Here is a 20,225-nt window from a genome sequence, read left to right on the forward strand (position 1 = left end):
AACTTGACAATAGTTGGCTCTCTTATCGGGACTGTCTAATCTGGTATTGAATGAAAAAGTAGACTTGTTCTCCCAGGCTATAAAATACTACCTCAGAATCCTGACCTGCAGACTTGCTCCTCCAAGTTGGTGCATGTACTTGCCACTTCTTATTACTCTTCTCTGCTCCATCCGTCTCAAACAGGTTTTTTCAATAATAAGTTGTCAGGCCTTCAGTGTGGTTTCTGACTGTTTGTTTGTTCTCTGCAGGTGCTGTGAAGCAGTAGATGTAATTTGAAGAAAAATTGGAAGAACAAATGGCTTTAGCTGGCTGCCCAGACTCCTTTTTACACCATCCTTACCGGATAGTAAGTGTTTAACTGTCTTTTGTGTGTGTGTGTGTGTGTGTGTGTGTGTGTGTGTGTGTGTGTGTGTGTGAAACATTGCAAGCAATGTAATTTTGGTGGTGCTGATGTAAAACTGAAGATTAAGTAGCTGTTCCAGCAAAAAAGTACCAGAGTCTGCTGAATATTAAATAAATAGAAACAGGAAGTGCCGCGATTACCACACTGGATGAGATCACTAGTCCATTTAGTCCAGTATCTAATGGTGGCCAGCGCTAGATGCTTCAGCAGAAGGTGTAAAACCCTGTAACGGAGAACTAAACAAAAACGTGTGTATTTTTTGTTTGTTTGCTCCTATTCCTATACAGTTACTGGCCATCTTATAATATGACTCATTTTTACTGTAGCTAGTGTAATTATAACTGCAGAGTAGTTCTCTAGAGCCAGGACTGTGTTTTCCTCTGTGTTTGTTCAGTGCTTAGCACAACAGGACCTGACTACAGGGCCTAAAAGCCCAGGGACATAAATATGAAATAAAAGTAGTCATACAGTGTCTAGTCCTCTGTGTCAAGTCATATATTTTTTCAGCAGTGACCTCCACAGTTCAGTGACACAGCATTTTTCTCCAAATGGTGCAGTGGATTAACCTTTTTCCTGTCATTTCATTGGTGTGCTCCCTTGTTTCTTCATGATAGGAGAGGGTAAAGTTAATTGATTCCTACTGACAGGTCATCAGCCAATAATCGTAAAGTTATCTGACCTCTGGAAAACTATGATGGATGTCTTCAACAGAGATCAAGACTGTCCTGTAAAATGTCTTCCTTTTTGACATGACATTGACTTTATTCACCTGGCTCTCTGGCTGTTCCTTTCTGGAAGAAACCTTGGATAGATGTGACTGGGTTTCATCTCCATTAGTTCACCAGTGAAACAGTTTTCCAATCCAGTGGGCTCAAAATTAGCCCTCACTCTAAACTGGAGAAGGTGGTGAGCTGACCATGACTGATGTGTAATTATAACATCCAGTCACTTCAGATTAGAAAATCTTTACCATTAAATCAAACTATCCTCCTCATGATGCAAAGTCCAGTAGTGCTGAAGGCCAAGGCTCTCCCAAACTCCCCCAGCGCAGCATACAAACAGCTCTAAGATAGCTCCTCTGTTCAGCGAGATCTACCCCATTTTGGTCTCATCAAGTCAGTTAAACCAATTTGAATTCCTTCTCTTCGCAAGTTTTAGTTGTTCCTACTTTGTGGTGGAACTTAGCTAGTGGCATATATAACTGACCCTTCATGGGCCAACCGTGCTAAAACCTTTTGCTTGAGCAAAAGGAGAAACTTCCTTAGCTTGCCGCTGTAGCAGACTCCTATCTCATGTGGACTAGCTAAAAGACGGAGGTGAATACAAATGCTAGCGTGGGTTACACATTTGCTGCTTAGGAATCTTCCTCCTAAAATTGTTTTAATGAGTTAGTTTACATTTTCCATTTCAGTGGAGAGGGAAGGTTCACTCATTCCAGGAAGCTTGGGTCTTCATTCCATTGGCTCAGCTGTCTATCGGTCCATCTTGGGTACTGTATTTAAACAGACCTCTGCAGTATTTCCAATACCATGCATTCAAAAAGGCCTCCAAAAAATCCTCAAATTTGTCCAAGGGTTGGGTGAAGGTTTTTTCTTTGCATTTTGGTTTGAGCTATTAGAATGCACTTCTAAGCTTTTCTTGACAACCGTTAGGACTAGAAACTAAAAGGAAGGTGAGATTCCCTTGTAATCACTTGACTCCAGGACTGGAGCTCTAAGAAAAACAGCAAATATTGTGAGTCTCTCGTGATAAAATCCCTGGAGTTAGAATACTGGTATCTTATAATCCACCTCTTCTGTAGCCTGCTATACACTTCCACATGCCACGTCCTTCCCTCTCTTCCCACAAAACCTGTAGATACTCTGCTTTTGTTCTAGGAAACTAGCTGACTAAAAAGCTTCATAACAATTGCATGAGGGCTGCAGGAATAGTAAACACTGCTGTGGGTTGGATCCTCTGCATCTACTGGCGAACTGGTCTCCAGAGGAGGGAGTGAGAGAGTGCATCCTGTTTAATTTTACACAGTATTTCCTGGCACAAATATTTACTGTGTGCTAGCATTCTTGAAACGAGTGTTTGAACCTATTACAAAGACTGGCTTTGGAAAATCACTCTCAACTAAAGTGTCTGCTGTGAGGAATTAAATTAGCTTTGGGGGGGGGGGGGAACTGTTTCCCCCTCTCCTCCCCCTCCCCCTCTTCCTAATAAGCTTGATCAGATTAAATTTGACTTGCAAAATTGGCTGCTGAGCCAGCCTTGTCTTGGTTAAAGGCCAGAAGAAGGGTATAAATTCTAAGTTATGGTGTGAAGTGCTGTTGTTGTGGTCTTCTTTGTTTATACATCTGCTGTGGACTTTTAAAACAAAACATAAGTCAGAACTAAAACTTTCAAAGACTCATAACCCTTCATTTGATATTGTTGGTACTTCAAGGTTTAGATTGAGTAGATCATTCAAACTTAAATCGCAGGTTACATTATACCTTATCTCAAAAGGCTAAAAATGGAGCAGAGGAAAGCCTCCTAGAGTACATTCACTCAATGGGGAACTCCAACCAGAAATCTGTTCACCTTTCAAGCAAACAGGAAATGCACCACATATTGCTCCAGAGAAATCCTAGGTCACCACTCCCAGCTCAATGCTCTGCTTCATCCTTGGTTGGATCAATTCATTTATGCCTTCCATCTGCTACCGCTGCTGCCACAAGTTCTACACAAAACCTTGCAGGACAGAGCACTGGTTATCCTGATCTTCCCCTTCTGACATAGACATTTTTGGTTTCCCAACTTCTTACGTATGTCATCCTGACTATCAATCATCCTCCCAACGTTTTCCAAGCTCCTGACCCAGTGAAATGGCAAGATCAAGTACCCTGATCCGCTTCAGCTCCACCTCAGGGCTTGGAATTTGGATGGGCATCGTCCTCGAATGTTCATGCTTCACAGAAGTGTGAGACATCCTTATTCATAGTAGAAAGGATTCTACTAGAAGATGTTACTTACCTAAATGGAAGCGTTTTTCTTTTTTGGGCACATCAAAGAGGAATTCTCCCAGAAACTGCAGATATTCCTCTCATATTGGACTACAACCTCTCTTTTGAAAACATCAGGCTTGTCCATCAGCTCCTTGCGAGTCCTTGGCGGCAATCTGTGCATACCATCCACCTTCCCAGGGCTACTTGGTCTTCGCACATCCACTGACCAATAGATTCTGGAATCTTGCACCCTCCTCCTACTTAAGTACTGCTTGACAATCACTTGACAATGGAATGCAATAGGGACCATCATTCAAAGAAGAGGAGGAAGTTACTTACCTGTAACTGGAAGTTCTTTGAGATGTATGGTCCTTTTCTGTATTCCACTACCCACCCTCCTTCCCCTCTCCCTCAGAGTTTATCTGATTCATTGTGCTGAAGGAAATGGAGAGGCAGTTGGTCTGCCCTGCCGTTTATCCCCTTGGACGGAGGCATGAGGTGAGCCAGGGCTCATGCGCAGACCAACGAATGCTACTTTCAAATTCTCCAGCTCTGGACACATGGTGCACATGCATAATCAGCAGTGGAATACAGATAGGGATCACACATCTCGAAGAACCTCTAGTTACAGGTAATAACCTCCTCTTACCTACAGCGTGACATAACCTTTAAGCTAACTCCTCACCCACCTCTTTCTTCCTTTACCTGGTCAGATTGGCAACCAGAAGCAATAATTGAACCTGATCTTTATTTTTTAAAGTAGGCTATAGGTCTCTGACCAACTTCCTTGCTAGTTTTAGAACGTTTGCTGCTTTAGAAGCCGTTTCTAAGATCCTGCTTACATGAGGCTTTTTCTTTACTGTATTGGGAACTTACATGCAAGTCTGAGTGCATTCCCCAGGAAATGATCTCTAGCCTTGTGGGAAAAAATCAATACTGCCTTTCAGTGATTTTCAGTGGTCCTTTCCAAATTCTCTGACTCTTCAGTAAAAATCCAGCAGTGAGAATTGGCAGCGTTTGTCTTCAGTTCCTGGAAATTCAGAACATAGTTCCAGAATTTCTCAGAAAAAGGGGATGACTTTGTTTCCATTCTTTTGCAATCTAGTTACAGCAGCATTTATGCACGGGGACTTGAACTCTTAGAAAAGATTTAATTTCTTAACTGTTGATTGCATAAATAGTTCAAGTTCCAGTGACTTGCCCAATATCTATTTCTGTATGCTCTAGTTCAAACAAACTAATTTAGGGAAGTCCTATGGCTTGTGTTTTATATAGGAGGTCAGACTATATGACCACAAGTATGCCTTCTGGCCTCACCTTTTGAATCTTAATCCTTTTTCAATATCTCACAGTTTTTGGAATCTAAAATTCTAAACACACAACTAGGATTCTGAGAGTCAAGGTTGCTTATCCCCCCACCCACCACTATACTAATGCAAAGGAGGGGGACAAACTTCTTTACTAACTACATTAGTGTTTATTTCCATTTGTCTTAATTCGTATTAGAGGGAATACTTGTTTGAGCAATTTTCAATGACTAATTCAACATGAAATGGAATACAAACGCTTGGAAAAATGTTGAGCTTTCTTCCTTACTTTCCCTACATGCTCCTAATTATTTTCTTTTGATTTAAATCAGTTTCCTAACTTCTGATTTAAATCTTGATTAAAATCAGTGACTTAAATTACTTTGATTTAAATCGGTCCACCCTGGTCTATCTCTAGTCATTAAACTAGGGGGAGAGGGAGGAAGGGAGGGAGAGAATTCACCACTGGAATCAATGGATGCAGCTCTACTGAAGTCTGCCAAGCTGCATTGTCTTAAGCTAGGGGAGAATTTGGCCATAGATCTCTCAGAATGCAGTGTGAAGTATCCACTCTTTCTTGGTTATAAGGGTCATACCAAAATTGCTGCTATTGTCCTAGATGTACTTATTTTATTTGTGGATCGACTAGGTTTGGTTTGTGAGGGGTGAGATAGTGTCCCAATGAACTGTTAATTTTAGCAGAAACATCCAATTTGCTTATATTCATAATACAAAATGACCTCTGCCTTATGAGATGCCAGAAGCCTCATCTATCAAACTCCAAGTGCCTCCATGCAACATAATCCCATCTATACACTGGAAAAACACCAAATGGTGGCACGTGGAAAACGTGGTGAGAGTGAAATCAAATGTGTTATGAAAGTAAACAAAAGTTTGACTGTTTCAATATTAAATAAAAACACCCTTTGAAAAATTGTTTAAAAGTGCCACCAACTTTCTAGTGTACTGTAACAAAGTGTCAAACCAGGAGGCATTGCTTAGAACTTTGGCCTGATTTACTACAAAGTACACATTGCTGTAGGAGAAGGCATGTATGTTTGGCACTCATGACCTATGTCTGATATCAGCTGAAATTTGTGCTGTTTGTAGGTCGTGTAATTAACTGTTGTCATATAAAGACTATGGCAAACTATTCTCCAAACACTTTTAAATTTAGATTTGAATAAACACTGTTGGATTTCCTAATGTTCTGCAGGCTTAAATGTACAAGCTAAAATCTTGTACAGAACTTGGGATGTAGTTCAGCTTTTCATGCTACAAAAAGATAATGTGTGGCAACCGGCGTGCACAAGTATGCTTTACTATGCTTGAGCCTCACTGAATGGAAAACACAACAGAGGATTTGAATTGCATCATTCTTCTACATATATTATGAAAAAACAATAATGTTGAAATAGCACTCTTGGCAGTGCAGGAAAAATCATCAGCTTTCTCAAATGTGGCGTCGATAAGCAGATTTTTCGACTTTGAGTGATGGTCCCTATGTGTATTCTACATGTGGGTACGCATGTGCCAGGGTCCAGAAGTTTGTCAGAGCAGTGTACACTGGCTTGTACATGTGCAGTAGCTCTCATTGTGCTCCCGACTGAGGTTATAAGAGGCAGTACAGATCAACACCTTTCCAGTTCCTTCTTAGGGCGGCATGGCCGGAGTCGGAATCGTGTCCGCCTTCACTTTGTTGTATAACCTATATAAAAAAACATTTGTAAACAGTTATATTCTTAGATTAATAGTTAGTAGTTAAAAGAAATACTCTATACTATACCTTTCTCCCCCCCCCCAGTTGTGGAACCCCTCTCCCAGCTCTGGAACTATGCCTGGAGTCCCTGGATTCAAGAATTACATCTCTTGCCCTTGATTCTTCTCCATCCATGACAAACATCAACACTACCTGTACTGTCTGGGTGAGGCACATATCTCTGCCAAGTGAAGCATCTGTCTCTCACGTTCCTTTTCACCCAGAGAGGCCTGGGAGCTTTGCCTACAGAAGCACCTGAGGGAGAAGGCTATGAGGCTCTTCTCCAATCTGGGTCAGGGAGACTCCCCTGTATGTTGGCCTAGCAGTGCCCCTCCAAGCATGTGCCTTGGAGTAGAGCCATCAACATCTAAGCCCAAGGATTCTTCTTCCAGGGCTCCCCATTAGAGTAGAGGACACATAAGCTCTCTCATGAGCACAAGGACAGATCCCTGTTGAGGATCTGCGCGTTTCCTTCCCATGCCAGTCCAGGTTGGATGAGACATCATGAGCGGAACCTAAGGAACCAGCTTCGATGAAGACTCCCAGGTCCGAGAGCAAGATACATAAAAATAAAGATCCACCGGATCCGTCGGTCACCTTGATTCTGAAGTATAAGGATAGGTCCTCACTGGTTCAGTCCCAGAGTGGTGGTCTGGACCCATCTTCAGTACAGTATCATCCATCTAAAGACCATCTGGCTGTGCTGATGTACCGGATCCATTAGACTTAACTGGGGAAATCTGTTGGACATCAGGGCATACCAAGACTTTTTATATAACACCAGAGAATATGTTCCTCCCGTATCCAGTCTCCACTTATTTCTGTTTTCGCTCTCCTAAGGTATGTCCTTACTCTGGAGGAGGAGCCCACGTCACTGTCCCAGGAGCTGTCTCACCTCCAGCCATCCAGCAGGAGTACAAATGGCACTACTACTATCAACAGGGCAGTTTTTGGACTCTGATGAATCAGAGGAGATGGCTGCACCGGTATCTCCGCTGAGGCAATTGAGTCCTGATGGAGAGTCAAGAGGTTATGCTTGCCATTCCACTGGGTATGACCTGCACTCATCCTCCAGGGATTGCAGGTACCAATTCCTTTTGTGTCCCTGCAACCAATCAATCCCTCTTTCTAGCCTTATTAGTATCTGTGGGATCCTTATGGCAGATGCCTGGGCCCCTTTCACTAGTTGTACTGTTTCTCTCGCCGCTCAGTTCTGTCGGTGTACGAGAAGAATCTGCAGGTATTGATGGTTCTGATCAGTAGCGTAGCTGGGGGGGAGCGGTTGCTCCCCCACCGAGCACAAGTGGCGCCTTTTTAATTTTACTCACCTGGGAGCGGGGGGAGGGGGGGAGGCACCTCCCGCTGCAGCGCTTTTACTGACGGGGCAGCGCTCCGGGTCTTCAGCGGCACTTCGGCTGCAGGACCTTCACTCGCTTCAGGTGTCTTCGGCGGCGCTGAAGCTTCATCGCCGAAATGCGGAGCGAGTGAAGGTCCCGCCACCGAGGTGCCGCTGAAGACCTGGGGCGGTAAAAGCGCCGCAGCGGGTGGCGCCTTTTTTCCCCCCCCCCGCTCCGCCTCTTCCCTCCACCTGGCTACGCCACTGGTTCCGATGGGTGGATCTTCATCATTCCTGGATGAAACGGTCATTCCTTCTTCCCCTTCTCCACTGGATGACCATTGCCAGTACTAGAAGCTGTTACACAGAGTAGCCAGTGACCTACAGATCCCATTAGAGGAGGTCCAGGGCCCTCAACACCAACTCCTGGACATCTTGCGACCGCACGGACTGAGTAGGGCGGCTTTTAACAAGCAATGATGCTGTACTAGAACTTGCTAGAGCAGTATGACACATCATCCTGTGCCCCAAGACCAAAAAGGACCAAGAGATGGTATTTCATTCCTGCAAAAGGGGCTGAATTCTTGTTCTCCCATCCTGCCCCCAACTCATTAGTGGTATAGGTGGCAGCTGAAAGGGCTTGGCTTCCTTACCAAAGGGCCATCCCAGCACAAAGGTTCTAAGAGACTGGACCTCCTGGGTAGGAAGTGCTTCTCCTTCGCAGTCCTGCAGTTTTGTGTCACTCACTACCAAGCATTGTTAGCAAGATAAGATGTTAATACCTATTGCAGGCTTGTGGAGTTCACAGACAAGCCTCCCACAGAGGACAAGACCCAGTTTCAGTCTTTCAGATGAGGGGCTGCTAGTGACAAAGGTAGCTCTCCAAGCCGCAATGGATGCGGCAGATGTGGCTTCCAGAAGTGTGGCCCCTGGTCTAGTCATGAGGAGAAATGCCTGGCTGCAATTGGCAGCGTTTCCTAGGGAGTCTCAAAACACCATCCAGGACCTTCCTTTTGATGAGTTGACTCTCTGTAATGAGAAAATGGACGAGTTTCTGCACTCACTAAAAGACTTGATCAGCTCTGTGTTCCCTGGGGATTTATACTCCGGCCCTCAGGAGGAAACACCAGAAGCAACTCCATAGACACTTTATTACCAGCACACGGCTGAGTCACTGCACAAACATCAGAAGCTTCAAAGACTGCTTCTAGGCCCCTGCTACTGCCACAACCTCTACTTGCTTTCAGCCATCACTCTTGACATATTGGTTGAGACCCATGTACCACCAGTGATCCCAACCACCTTGGCCCAGTTACCTTTAGGGACCATTTTGCACTCTTTGCTCACAGCTGGAACAAGATCACTATGGACAGTTGTGTTCTGGAGACTATCCACCCGGGGTACTCCACAGATTTTTCTCTCCTTTTCACCTCACAAACCCTGTTCCTAGTCCCCCTTCAGAGACCACTCTCATAAGGTAATCCTTAAGCGAGACATGGAATCCCTCTTAAGGCAATAGAGCATGTCACACTTCATTGCCACGAGAGAGGATTTTACTCCCTGTATTTCCTAATTCCCCAAAAAGACAGGATGGAGACCTGGTGCTTACCCTGAGCAGTGTGATTGTCCAGGTATCTGAACCCTATGAGAGGCCAGACTACATGTAAACTTACTGGAACTGAGGGCTGTCTGCCTTGTATGCAAGGCCTTCCTTTCACTTATACACTCACTCCATATTCAGATAATGTCGGACAATATCACCACTGTGGTTTATATAAACAGATAGGGAGGAGCAAGAGCTCATCCCCTCCATCAGGAAGCCATCAAGCTTTAGAACTGGTGCATCAAGAACAGCATCATGATACAAGCCACATACCTTCCCAGTAATCCTAATTCCTTGGCAGACAAATTAAGCGGAAGCGTCTCAATAGATCATGAGTGGGAGACTCATAACAGCATCCTGAGAGAGATTTATGCAATGGGGTACTCCACTATTGGACCTCTTTGGGTCCCAAATGAACAGAAAGCTCTTTCTGTGTTACTCCAGGGAAGCCATGGCTTGCGACTCCCAAAGCGATGTTTGCTGATATCTTGGACTAACAGCTTCAGATATGCCTTTCCTCCTATTCTCCTGCTTCCACAGGCCGTAGGGAAGATATGTCGTGACAGAGCCAACATCCATTCTCCTAGCTCCTCACTGGCCCAGACTGTTCTGGTTCACAGAACAATGTCTGCCTGCCCACTAATCAGGATTAGCCAGTTCTCAGATCTCCTAACTCAAGTTATGGTGGGAGGGGGAAGAGACCAAGTACCCAACTCCAGGCTCACTCTATCTCACAGCCTGGTTTTTGGATGGGGACGTCGGAAATAGAACTTTAAGGTTTGGCCCCCGTTCCGCTGATCCTTAACCACAGTAGAAAAGAGTCTACTAGAACCTGCTACCAAGCCAAATAAACACTTTTTTCAGCCTGGGCACAACTGCGCCAACATTCTCCAGATACTGTAAGCATTCTGGTAGTTCTAGACTATATCTCCTAACCCTAAAGACTTCAGATCTCTCTCTTAATTGGCTATGGGTACACCTACCAGCGATTAGTGCCTTCCTCCCTCTGGTGGAAGAGGCTCCATCTTTCTCACCCAGCTACAGTACAATTCATGAAAGGCCTGATCTGGACCTTCCCTCCAATGCTTAAACTTGTATTTTAAAATCACTTAAAATTTAAGTGATGTGCTTTTTCTGTTTTAGAGGTGACTAAAGAATACCCTTTTTCTCCAAGGTTCTGATCTGAATATCATATTACAATAAACAGTTTTGTTTCAAAGAAATCTGGAGAGATGTGACTCTACATGAAGCTGACTAAATCATTGGTTGTGTGTGAAGTAATCTGGCTATTTAAGGAATACCCAGTTCAGATTTTACTACATTTAGTTTAAAGATTTGTCAGCAGTTCTAATTAAGAATTGGTATCACTAACAGACTTATAAAGCAGATGTATGTTTCATCTAGACTGACATCTGGTTGGCAATATATTAAGAACACTTATTCAAAGTGAGGGGATGACAGATAACTACTTTAAGTGTAAAAAGCAACAGAGGGTCCTGTGGCACCTTTGAGACTAACAGAAGTATTGGAGCGTAAGCTTTCGTGGGTGAATGCCCACTTCATCAGACATCTTTCGTCTTTCACGAAATACTTCTGTTAGTCTCAAAGGTGCCACAGGACCCTCTGTTGCTTTTTACAGATTCAGACTAACACGGCTACCCCTCTGATACTTTAAGTGTGAAGCTTTGTCTAGATCCCTGTTTCTCAACCTTTCTGGTGCAACCCACAAAATGTCCCTAAGCTTCCCATTAGCCATCATATCATACATTCCTTTGCAGCAACAAAAGAGACTGAAAGATTTGGGTCACGAAGCAGGAAGAATCCATAGTTGCAGATCTCATGAGAAATTGCAGGTGACGAAATCTGTGTGGCTCTTTTGATGGATGGTTAATGCTGAACAGGAGACTGGAAAGGCTTGTTTAGTCTTGTTTACTAATTTTATAGGAAAGGTGTATGAGATGTAGCCTGTTAGATTTGAGTTAACATACTCTTTCAGACCTACCAAGATTACTGCTTTTTCCAGCAGACTGTTGACATTTGATCCTTTTAGTGGGTCTACAGGGAAACATGAACAATCTGTTACTTTGTGGTGCCAGGCTCCAGGTTAAGTACAGTCAATTCCATATGAAATCAGGATGATTTGTGAGTTGAGAAATAGTCCTGGCACAAACATTTGTCATCTTGTTTCCTTGCTTTTCATGCTTGCAAGACACAATTCTAAGCAACTGTTTGTTTTGTTTTGTTTTTTGTCTCAGATTTCCTATTTCACCCCATTAAGTTTGAAAACTGCTATGAGAATTGCAGTTGGATTTTAGAACTTATTCAGGATTTTCCTAGGGTTGGAGCAAACTCTCTTCACAGGAATAAAGAGAATGAATTTTTCTTTAATTCTGATGCTCCTGTGTACAATTTAAGATGACAGTCCCTGTTCTAAGAACACCAGTGTTGATGGAAACTGCTTGATTCCTGCCCAGTGGTCAGGTACACGAAACTTCACATGAGACTATTATGCCATACTTGTTAATTACCTGATCAACAAACGCTAACTAAATCCTGTGTATTTCCATCTGCTTATCTTCTGAGTAGGATCTTTTCCAGATTAGTAAACTTCTAACAAGCTGATTACTGAATAATTACAGTGGAGGACTGCCAATATGAGTAGTCATATTGGCAGTCCTCCACTGTAACTGTGCCATCTTAATGGAGAAGAGAAGTTGGAGGACTTAATTCCAGTACAGTTTCACAGTTCAAACCGGTTTAGAGCATGAGACATAAGAGAATGCAACTCTTATCTAATAGTGAGTCTTCTGGTTGGACAGCTCTGTTGGAAATATTATAGTACAAATGAGTCTTGCTAACTGAATCATCCTCATACCAAAAAAAACCCAAACCAACAACAAAAAACATATGCTCCTGACACCTTGACAAATGTGCCCACTGTTGGAGCAAGCCTTTTACGAAGGAAGACCTGCTTCCCATATTTTTGGAGATGCGTTTTCTTGAAAAGAGAGGGCGTCGTAAAGAAGCCATGTTTAATATTGAAATAATACTGCTGTTCATGACTGGTCTAAAATGGGATTATTACATCCATTTAGAAAGGAACAAGGGAATGATGCGGGATTGTTTTAATCCGTTATTGATAGGAAATACCATTTCCCAAAGGCCATGCCCATACTCAGCGTTAGTATAAGCTTATCTAGAAACCAATCACTTATGCCTTTTGGCCAAAGGAAGGAAACTAAACATTTCATAGGTTCTGTTTTCATCTTCTCTTTATTGGATGAGATTAAACGTCTTAAATTCTAAGCGAACTTGCTTGTTAAATGCAGACAATCCTGCAGACTAAAGTCTTCCAGTTACAGATAACAGGAAACTATAAGTTGAAGCTTCCAGACTTTACTGGTAATGAAACATCTTGTGGTAGGCACCATTTGTTTCCCTGTTTGTTTAGTATAGCAATAATAAGGAAGCTGGGCATTACTGCAGTACTGACCTTGAGGTACTAAATCAAAAGATAAAAGGATAGCCTAATCCCTGTGGGCACCTACCGCTTGACTTCTGTGCCGAGTGTCACAATAAGAATACCTATTGTGATCTCAATGCTTGTGCTGGAAGAATTAGATGAACTCATCCCTTCCACACGGGATACTGAACAGTCATAGCTAAAAGAGCCTTCCTCTATTTACCATCTGTAGAGTGATCCCTTTCCCATTCCTTGCATGTGTGTTTGCAAGTCTGAACTTTTGGTTTTTCCCCAATCCCCCTCCCAAAATTTCTTTTTTCCACTTCAATGCTAATTCTGCCCTCTTGCATGTATGCATTTAAGTTGCTTGTTCCATTTTCAGAAAGAAGCTGCATGGGGAATAATACAAAGGGTTAGTTTTTCAAACTGTAGCCTGGGATGGTCTGTTGCTGAGTTCTTTCTTGCCTAGATTCTGATGATATCCTATTTTAATAAAACATTGTGGCTTTCCCCCCCTTCCATTTCAGCCTTCTATCTTGGGGTTAACATAACGCAAAGGCTATGGTAACACAATTTTGGCTTTATGTACAGTTCAGACCAAAATGTAAACTATTAAAATTGCCTTACTTTAGAAGGAAAAAACAAATAGTAAACTGAAAGCAGTTTGAGTTTATTAGTACTTTACATATTGCATGTTAAACAATGACATGAGACTGAGTGCTGTCTGTAGCCCTTGATGTTGGCTCCAATTTTTTTTTTTTTTAAACATAATTTTGGCAAGTAGGGGGAATCTGGCAATCCTTCATGCTTGAGGCCCCTGCTCTAATAAAGCGCTTTAGTTATTAACACAAGTAAATAGTTGTCCATTTATGCTTCATTAATGCATATTAGTCATACAGTAAATACTGTCATTTTGGCAAGTACCCCAGAACACTAAACACTTCTGCACAGTTTGGGGGGATTCAAACACAAAGTGGTGCTGGCACCTTTTTTAGAAAAATGTACTTGAAGCTATTAATATATTAAGTAGACAGACTCCAGTGGATTTTCCTAAAACTGATACTTAAGGCAAGGAAGTGGGGGGGGGGGAGGAGAAATTATGATGAATGCCCCAGTATCACCGCCTAACCTTCTCATGCGAGGTTTCCAGTCAGCTTCTTTTTAAACTTGAAAATACAGGCTGGCTATCCTGAATTAATCAGCTTCAGATTTAGACAGTGCAAATAAGGAGACTGCTTTTAAAATAAAAATAAACTGTTATGCTCTAAACTTTGTGGTAGTTGACTGTTAAAATTCAGCTACTTGTAGAAAGGAGTGTAGTTTACAGGAATATATTTTAACCCAAAGTAAGGCCTGATCCAAAGTCTATTGAAGTCAATGGAAAGACTCTTCTTGTGTTCAGTAGACTTCAGATCAGGCCCATAATGAACAATTGGAACACAATGGCAAACTTAAATGTTTTGGAAATACTGCGAGCTGGTGATCTAGTGTTTTAGTAATTTATCAAACAAGAGTGTGGATTTGACTCATGACTAAGTCTGAAGGAAATCATATGAAACAATGGAATGGACTGAAATAAAGAAAACATGTTTAGTAAGTGAGCTGTAAATCTTGTCAAAGATTGTAAAGTAGCAAGATAGAAAAGATTCATGCTCCTCTTGAAGTACTGAAAATCAGACATTTGTTTATTTGGACTCAAGATCAAATGTGCTGCTGAATGCAACTTTTCTTCTAAAATGAAAGAATAGAAAGTTGTTGAATTATTCCTCGATGTGAGAGATTTCATATGCCATTGTCATCTGAACATAACAATAATGGAAGTACCACGTTCCGGGTCTCTTGGTAGCTCTTCAACGTAAGCTTGATTCCCGAGCAGTTTGTTTTTTGACACTCAAAATGAGATAAAGATCAATTGGTGATCATGCCATGAAAACTAAAAGGCAGAGATAGCAACTTTGTAATCAATTTTCTTTAATGCTGCCATGACTACTGTCAACTTTTGCACAAAATGAGCAATTTTAAAGAAAGAATTGAATTGTATTACCTCTGGATACTCCTCCCAATATGTTGAGCCTCACAGGTCCGCTAATAGGGGCTGCAATTGAAGAAACAGAGGGGAAAACTGGAGGAGGAATTAAAAGAATCAATATTGACCTCTGATGCCAGAGATAGTCTAAATAGAATGTACAACCTTCCTTAGTGTGTGTTCTGAGATAGCGTAAACAAATTCCCTGTTGGCTAAAAGAATATTCTAAAATTAGAACTTGACAGTGTAAAACATTGCACACTAATTGGGTTCCTTCTACATGAATTGGATGGGCCACCTGCTGTTTCAAATTCATTTAGTGAGTTAAGTTGGATGAAAGTTCTTAGAACTCTCTGACCTCATGAGATTTTTTTTTTTTTTAAATCTAGATTTGATAGAAAAACTTCTTAGATAAGGATGTAGTAGTTCTACATGTAAACAGAATTTGATTATTTCATATTGCAAAATGTTCTTGAAGCAAAATGTTAAATCTGTTTAACTTGATGTATTTTGTTATTTTATTTCTTCTGCTAAAGTCAGGAATTGCCGAATCAGTTATGAAGAGGGAGGTGGAAGGAGTCTTGTACAATATGGTGTCCAGTCTCTCTCTCTTCTTTTTTTTTTTTTTTTTCCTTTTTTTTGACTCTCATCTTATTACTTAACAGCGGTGGCAGAGTCCTTGGACCCAGATCCTCAAAGGTATTTAGGCACCTAACGGCTATTGAAATCAATGGGCGTTAGGCACCTAACTACTCTTGCAGATTTGGGCCTTGGTTTGCAGTCTTAAATTGAAGTAGAATAGTTATCGGTGGCACACTTCAGCATGATGGCCGCTTTCATCAGGCGGCCCTGTGTATATGCAAATATTATATGCACAGTTTAATGTATATATGAAGAGAAGTGGCTGGGGGGAAGTACATCTTCCTTTATCAGACAGCTATGCCTCGCAGCATAACTAAGTTTTTTGCATCTCACACTTTTTTCCCCCCAGCATTATCCAACAAGCAAATACTGGCAATCTATATTAGTCTGTATCAAACATTGCTATTCTTCCCCCCCCCCCCCCCCTTTTTTTTTTTTTTTTAATGTGCTGGGTCAATATATACTTACCATAGGAATTGTTTTACCTGTAACTTCTGTAGAAATTGACATGATAGATGGTTTCAAAGTGAGTACAACTGAAATAATCTGGTTTGACTTTGTGTCAGAAAAAAGTAACCAACAGTATTTACACTTTTTTTGGTCCATAGCCAAAAGTAGTAAATGCCTAAAAGGGCATCTCCTGCCATCTGTTTTCCTTAGATTCTTGTATATCCCCGTATAAAACGATTACCTGCTGGCAGTAGGTCGTATATCTGTGGGAGGATTTACTAGCAGCTCAGGAGCTTAATAGCCACTGTCTTCTTGGGCCACATCGTAGTGTTTCCTTGTTGGAGAGGAATGGGTCAGAAGTGTGGAATCTGAATATCCATCTCACGTATGAACTCCCAGGTAAATAACCACACTTAATTTTGGCAAAGAGAAAAGAAGAACATAGATTTTTGGTACAGTAACATCCAGTGGATGGGTTGCCCCTTTCCTTTTCTCAATTTTGTCCACCCTTCAACTAATCTTTTTGACCTCCATGCTTTCTGATTTGTAATCTTAACAGGAGCTGTTTTCAGTAGTCTTACTCCACAAACCTATATCTTTATCAGAAGGCTTAACTCAAAGTCAAGAAAAGGAAGAATAATAAACACTGACTTCCCTACAAACAGGCATGGTGCAAATTCATTAGACAAAAGTTTGCCGTGTACTGGCAACAGAAACTTTCCTGCAATGTGATAGCTAATACAACCAAATAAATTAAATGTGCTATAAAAGAAATTAGAAGTTTCTTAGTGTATGTCATTGCCAAGCTTTTCAAGAAATACCAATCTTCTGACAGGGCTTTGCACGCCAGTTGAAGTCTGAGTCATTGGTTGAAGACACCCCCCCCTTTTTTTTTAATGTAGCACTACATTTTGTAATCTTTTGGCATGCAAAACTCTCTGCCCATATGTCCTCTCCAAAAACATACTAGTAACTATGGTAGTCCATTGAGCTGTTGAAAACTTAACATAGCCTAGTGTTTGGAGGGTTTATACAATATTCAAAGACCTATTGTAGTTGTGATGGGTTGGATCATAGAAACCCCCTTGGGGCTGCCAACTGATGTGCCAAGACTACTTCTGCCCCTGCCTTCCCTGCCAGTTTAGGACTCCAGAACCCTGCCTGCTTGTGCCAGATACGCTTGCCGGCTACCAACACAGACCCAGGTCTGAACCACGTTCCACAAACTGCAGGCTTAACTGAAAGCAGCTTAAGAAGTGTTCCTGTCTCTAACACTCAGATGTCCAACTCCCAGTGGGGTTCAAACCCCAAATAAATCCGTTTTACCCTGTATGAAGCTTATACAGGGTAAACACAATACAGAAAGTAGGATTTAAGCGGTTCCAGGTGATAACAGACAGAACAAAGAATTACCGAGCAAAATAAAATAAAACACGCAAGCGAATGCCTAATACAGTAAGAAGCTGAATACAGTTAAAATCTCTTCCTCAGAGATGTTCCAATAAGCCTCTTTTACAGACTAGCCTCCTTCTAGTCTGGGTCCAGCAATCACACTCACCCGCTGTAGTTACTGTTCTTTGTCCCAGTTTCTTTCAGGTATTTTTTGGGGGTGGAGAGGCTACCTCTTGAGCCAGCTGAAGACAAAATGGAGGGGGTCTCCCCAGGCTTTATATAGTTTCTCCTTGTGGTTCTAAACCCCTCCCTCCACCTGTGCAAAATTACAGCTACAAAAGGGAGTTTTGGAGTTACATGGGCAAGTCACATGTCCATGCATGACTCAGAACTTACCAGCCAAGCCACATTCCTGGGAAACCTCAGATGTGGATTGGGGTCTCCAAGTTCATTGTTGGCTTAAGTGTTTCTTAATTGGGCCCTTACTGAGAATAGTTTTTCTCAGGAAGCTGACTAACTGCTTCACTGAGGCTACTTAAAATTAAAAAAGTAGATAGCCAATATTCATAACTTTGAATGCAAAAATGATATATACATACAAATAGGATGAATATATTCAGTAGATCATAACCTTTACAGAGATATGTTACATGGCATATGTAGCATAAAACATATTCCAGTTAGGTCATATATACATTCATAAGCTTATTCCCATAAAGTATTATGGGGTACAACATCACAGTAGTTTCTTTTGCGCAAATGGTGAATGTACTTAACATTATCTACTATCTGAAGTATTGCAGTACCCTTGTTTCAAAGGTGTCCAATAGACCATGGCTGTTCACAGCAGAATGCTATTCTAGAAAATACTTCAATGAACTTGAGAGATGATTGCCAATTGGAAACTTTACTTGCTAAAGGCAAGGATGCCAGTTGGAAAAGTCTCTAGTTTTTTCACAAGGTTTTTCTGACACAAATTGTAACTTATGTGTAATCAGTTACTATTTAAATGTAAATTATTGAGCTTCTGAGAATTTTTGGCTACAGAGAACAGTACTTTCACAGATCATAATCATTATTTGGTTAATTTCCCTTCTGCAGAATCTTTGGTAGAACTGCCTACAATCATTCTTCTCTCCCCTCCCTTACCCCCCCCCCCCCCACGAGAAGTTGCTTGTAGGTAACAAGACAGCAACATAAGCATGTAATAATCTATGCCCTGAAGTTCCTGCTCCGTGTCTGGTTTCTTCCAAGACCAGAAGCAAACAGTAAAAATGTGTAGAGAGAATGAATTTGAGAAAAACACTGTAAAAAAGCATATTTGCTGAGGCGTATGCCTGACTTTATCATAGTAAATAGTCCTATAGTTATAGTCTCTTCTGCCATTCCATTAAAGGAAATGGAGACATTACAGTACATGGTGGCTTTCATTCATCTTAACAAATGTTTATATTGTTTGGATGATCTGAAATCTCTAGTAAAAACTGTAAGATTCTGCATAGGCAATTCTTCTTTTTACAAGATGAACACTTGCTTTCCTGCAGACCACTGTAAAATCTTGAATTTTTCTCTAGTTGCTAGTGTGGCATAGCATGTTCTAAAATTATTGTCCTAGAACAACCTTTCAGAAGTGGTGTGCCAAGTCTTAATTTATTCACTCTAATTTAAGGTTTCATGTGCCAGTAATACATTTTAATGTTTTTAGAAGGTCTCTTTCTATACGTCTATAAAATATATATATATATATATATATATATATATTAATTATAGACATATAGAAAGAGACCTTCTAAAAATATTAAAATGTGTGTGTGTGTATGTGTGTGTGTATATATATATATATATATATATATATATGTGTGTGTGTATGTGTATATGTGTGTATATATATATATATATAAACTATTGTTGTAAGTAAAGTAAATAAGGCTTTTAAAATGTTTAAGAAGCTTCATTTAAAATTAAATTAAAATACAGAACCCCCAGACCGGTGGCCAGGACCTGGGCAGTGTGAGTGCCACTGAAAATCAGCTCACGTGCCATAGGTTGCCTACCCCTGCCCTAGAACTTGGTGCATCAGTAACTTCAGTTTAACATACTGAATCTGTACAGAATGAATCTAATTTGAAATGGAAAATGAGGTAGATGGGAGAGCAAACCCAGCTTTGAACCCTCTAAGGCCAAATGGGATTGAAAGCTAAATAAGATGAAGAAAATGCCTGATGAAAACTTTTAAAACCTTGTAGTTCTAAATTTCTAGCATATATAAAACAGTGTTGCACCATAAGAACTTAAGTTTTTATGTCTGCTCATGAAATAACTCGGTGCAGTTGGTTTTACAAGGGGTTAATTAAAAAATATACCTGTATATGTATGTTGCTTTCTTTACTCACAACTTCCACCTTTTTCTTTGCATAATTTGCCTCAATTATTCAGTTTAGAAGCTTGGAACCAAGCCATTTGTCAGGTGCCTGAGTACAATGCTCTGTTTGAGAGATGGTACAATGGTTTGTATCCAAGTGCTATTTATAGGAAGGATTAACTGGAATAGTTTAGTGTAGATAAGTGTTAGTGCGTTTTTTAATGAGTTATGCAATTACTTTTTCTGGAGCTTGGGGTCAGCAAATTTATGAGATCTTAAACTTCTTACTGTTCCTCTTCCCCACAAAGATTTCTTTATCAGAAGATACAAAATGTTCATGTGTATTAGGAGCTTTGACTTGGAGCAGTCATTAAGGAACTGCAAACAAGGTGCCTGAATTATAAGCATCCCTGAGGTAAAGAATTGGCCGTAGGACAGATTGCTCTGCTGGCAGTTAACAGGCTCCATATCTCCATGGAAAGATGAGTTGTCAAGATAACTAGGAACAA

General features: G+C 41.1%; 1 protein-coding gene across 2 annotated transcripts in view; it reads left to right on the plus strand.

Annotated features, from left to right (window-relative positions):
* Nucleotides 1–296: 296 nt before the first annotated feature.
* Nucleotides 297–20,225, plus strand: part of GRB10 (growth factor receptor bound protein 10) — a 144,350-nt gene continuing 124,421 nt past the window's right edge. The window contains exons 1-2 of one of the 2 annotated variants that reach the window (XM_065398997.1): nt 297–347; nt 5,438–5,536. In XM_065398997.1, the coding sequence (XP_065255069.1) occupies nt 297–347; nt 5,438–5,536 (150 nt within the window). The remainder of the gene's footprint in view (nt 348–5,437; nt 5,537–20,225) is intronic. The other variant, XM_065398998.1, reaches the window with a different exon arrangement.

This window comes from Emys orbicularis, chromosome 2 (assembly GCF_028017835.1).
Source record: "Emys orbicularis isolate rEmyOrb1 chromosome 2, rEmyOrb1.hap1, whole genome shotgun sequence".
NCBI classification, from domain to species: Eukaryota; Metazoa; Chordata; order Testudines; family Emydidae; genus Emys; species Emys orbicularis.